At 41.9% G+C, this 4,093-nt stretch overlaps 1 protein-coding gene across 1 annotated transcript; it reads left to right on the forward strand.

Annotated features, from left to right (window-relative positions):
• Window positions 1-2,100: 2,100 nt before the first annotated feature.
• Window positions 2,101-2,637, forward strand: LOC101430401 (ubiquitin-ribosomal protein eL40 fusion protein). Its single transcript, XM_004464498.5, has one exon. It carries the CDS (start codon window positions 2,135-2,137, stop codon window positions 2,519-2,521), a length of 387 nt encoding a protein of 128 aa, XP_004464555.1. The 5' UTR covers window positions 2,101-2,134; the 3' UTR covers window positions 2,522-2,637.
• The last annotated feature ends 1,456 nt before the right edge of the window (window positions 2,638-4,093 follow it).

Genomic DNA, 4,093 nt, shown 5'->3' on the forward strand with positions numbered 1-4,093 from the left:
ACATAATCCAATATCTACAAACATAATCAATATCTTTGGAATTCTTAACTATGTCAAACTGCTGCACCGCCCATTCAGAAATGAGGGAAAACAAGAAGGCAGGAACCCCCAAAGGGAGCAATGCTTCATAAACTATCTTCTTCAGATAAGCTGCACAAAGAAAAACACAAAAATACACATTAGAAGACTTTCCAGTGATCATGCTAACACTCAGAAATCTTCTATGCTTTCATCTTTGCCACACAGAAGTCTCTGAGCTACATATTGTCTTTGAAGAACATCAGCATTGTTGAGCATATACTGTGTTCCCTGCCACTTTGCTCTTTACCCTTCCCCCCTTTGAACTCCTACAAACCACTGAGCAAGTCAATATATAATTTGAGAAAAGAGGGTGCAAGAAGTTGGGGCATGGCCTTTAATCTACTTCTCTGTTCCTTGTTGCTATAACAGCCCCGGGCCCAGTTGGGAACAATGGTCTCTCTTATGAAACAAGTCTCTCTCTGGATTCAGGCCCTCCTTCAAGGCAAATCTCACAAAGCTCAGGGTCTTTTTTCAAAGAATCTAGGAAGAAAGGTTTTAAACTGCCACACAGCTACTGTTTCATAGCTGAGCTTCGGACCCAGGCTGATCTGATCCATCAGCCCCCTACTCTTTCCACTGAGCTGTGCTACCTCTAGTGCCTTCTATTTTACCTTTTTAAATTTATACTTACATGCAAATGTTATGCAAAGTCTGCAGAGAGGTCTACAGAAAGGCAAGGAATACTCGGCAAGCTGGAAAAAAGAGAACAACAATTTATAATATCTATGAAGATTTGTTAATGTCACAATCATAAGTTGTACCATAATGATAACATAAATATTATACTGTCTTATTAGAATATAATAGAATTCTTGAGCAGTTACACTCAAGTGCTGCTGCAGCAGTAGTAACACCACTAATGTAATAATTGATGATTATTACAGTCATATATATGTTATTTCTAAAGGACCAGTTAATGCAAGTTGTTTGGAGTTTTTTAAACCAGATGCCCAGCATTCCTAATGAGGAGCACATGGTAGAAAATTTAAATTTTAAAGAAAATGTCAACGCCAAAACAATCAATGATTTTAAACGTTCCTGCTACAGAATGCTGCTTCTGCATTACATGGCCAAGTGTACACATGGATCGTAGCAGGTTCGCTGGCACACAGTAGACCAGATATGAACATGACTCCAAGCTGCTCATTTAATAACCATATTCTCCTAACACAGTCAGTCCTAAAAGGACTGAATCAAACTGATGAGAGCATCTAGGAGTGATCACGGGCCACAGAAGTCATCTAGACCAACCTGCCATTTAGCACAGGAGTGTCTTTATAGTATCCCCACCACACAGTCCCCTGGCTGCCCGCGGCTTGCCACCCACCCTGACACATAGCTCACTGCAGCCCGGGAGAGACTGCCCAGCCCATCTTTGGACAGCTCCGACTGTTTCATGATTAGTTGTAGCCTTTGAAATAAACAATCAGTGATTGACCTCAGGACATGGATATGTGTTTATTTTCCCCAGTAATTTGAGAAAACAAGAAAGTCTGTAATCAAGTAAATCTGAAGAGGGTACAAACATAATTGTGGCACATCTGTTTAGACTATCTGAAGCACATCAGGTCCCTCGACCAGGGAAGACCCAATGTGGGAAGTAATCCAGTGAAGAAACAGTACCTATACCAGATGTGCATCCATGTAGGCAGTGCTTTTTCCTCTTAAAAAATTTTGCCACAGACTTGAAAAAAATTTCAGATTGTTGGTTCAGTACTAATAGATAAAAGCAGCCTTTTGACCAAAGGAACTGGGTGTCATTGTTTGTGTCACCAAGTCAGTGAAGGCCATCGTGTCCTTCTATGGCCAGCTGACCTAGAAAAAGATGTATGCCACATGGGGTTGAAATGGGCAATCTCAAAGTTGCTGAGATAGTCAGATGCTGGAATGACACAACTTAAGAGGACTAGCTTTCTAGATAGAATATTGTGACGCTGTGAAGTTGGAATACAGAGTGTTAAAAAATGACATCCCACCCATATCACAGACCTCCCAGGTAAAGAACTGATACTCAGCTCTTTCTCGTCGGCGAGGCGGCCGAGAGGACGCAGCCATGCAGATCTTCGTGAAGACGCTGACGGGCAAGACCATCACCCTCGAGGTGGAGCCCAGCGACACCATCGAGAACGTCAAGGCCAAGATCCAGGACAAGGAGGGCATCCCACCCGACCAGCAGCGCCTCATCTTCGCGGGCAAACAGCTGGAGGACGGCCGCACGCTGTCAGACTACAACATCCAGAAAGAGTCCACCCTGCACCTGGTGCTGCGCCTCCGGGGGGGCATCATCGAGCCCTCCCTCTGCCAGCTGGCCCAGAAGTACAACTGCGACAAGATGATCTGCCGCAAGTGTTATGCGCGCCTGCACCCCCGGGCCGTCAACTGCCGCAAGAAGAAGTGTGGGCACACGAACAACCTGCGCCCCAAGAAGAAAGTCAAGTGAGGGCCCCGCTCCGCAAGGCGCCCCGGCCCCCCCTCCCCCCCACGGGCGGCCTCGAGACCCCAATAAAGCCCCCTGGGTCGACTGAAGCAAAAAAAAAAAAAAAAAAAAAAAAAGAACTGATACTCAGACTAGTCAAAAAAGAACAATTAAGAGGACCATTTCTCAGGTCTTAAACTAATGCATTTTCCATCTTTAGTATTTTTTGTTTGTGTTCCAGTGTCTTTTTTCTTGGGGAAAAGTTTATTTCCTCAAATACTGAAAAAGATTAAGGGTTTATAATCTAAGTAAATGACCTAAATATTTCTTTTGTCCATGTAGATTCTCAAGATTTTCTGAGTTCAATGAGCACTAAATTAGACTGTTTTCCATTAAAAAAGGGAGGAAGACAGAAATTCAATAAGTGCTCAAATAAAATACAGCCATCCTAACATCTGCAGTATATTAGGGAAGACACAAGACAAAACATTGACTCTTGAGGTTAAATCTAAATTTCCTGCTGCAGTTCTGAAAAAGTTTGAGAGTTTATATCAAAAAGGCAATTTTAAAAAGGGACAAAAAATTCTTAAAGTAGGTTTCAAAAACTATTAAATGCCAACACTTAGTAATTTCTTTGAAGCTGGCAATTACTCCGTAACCATAAACAAAAATCAATGAAAAGTCTGCACTGTGCTCAAGTCTTTTTCCAAGTTAGAGGTCTGTGTATCATGGAAGGTGCCAAACCACCCCTCTGATTCCTCTCTCCTACGAGATGTCGTTGGATTTCCACATCTTTCTCCCTAGTATAGTCTTATATGGCACCTGAATTGCCAATGATATTGTTTCAATCTCCCCTGGAATCTACTGGTCTTTAATTTCATAACTCATCTTGTGAGAAGAAATGCCAAACTCCCAAGGGGTCAAAGGACAACAAGCAAGACAGATTATTGTAGCAACAAGTAAAGGGTCTGGCTTTCAAGCCCACAATGCCCTCCTTTACTAAGTTTATCAACCGTGAGAAAAACTAAGTATTATGCAGGAAAACTCTAATGTCCCCAAAATGCCCCCATGCACTTAATCCTTGCTCTCCCTCCCCTCAGAATCTATGGTGGCAACTGCCTTTATATCAATGATACGAGTTCTTACATTGCTAGAATAATAATAAATTCACTTTAGTCCATAGTTGCATTCCCCCCTTATGTTTGCTCCTTCCTTAATCTTGGGGATTTGGGGATGGTGATGCCCACTCTGTCTCTGATTGAAAGGGGGCTTAGATCCGATTGCAATTATACAGGCCATTATACATTTTCTCAAGACCTATAAAATTGGGGCAAAGTATAAAACATAAAGTATGTTTTAGCATAAACTAATTTCTTTTGAGTTTATAAATCATTTTTACCAGAATGTATTAATATATTGCTGTTAGGTTAACATGTTCAGTAGAGCCTTTGCTCATCACTGAGATGATGCTTAACTCTGTAGACCTCATAACTGGTGCCACTCCTCTCCCTCCCTCCCCACTCAAAACTTAATTTCTCACCAAGAACTTTCTTTATAGCAACTTATACACATAAAAGGTAGTAAACATGAAACTCC

The sequence above is a fragment of the Dasypus novemcinctus genome, chromosome 16, assembly GCF_030445035.2.
Source record: "Dasypus novemcinctus isolate mDasNov1 chromosome 16, mDasNov1.1.hap2, whole genome shotgun sequence".
NCBI classification, from domain to species: Eukaryota; Metazoa; Chordata; class Mammalia; order Cingulata; family Dasypodidae; genus Dasypus; species Dasypus novemcinctus.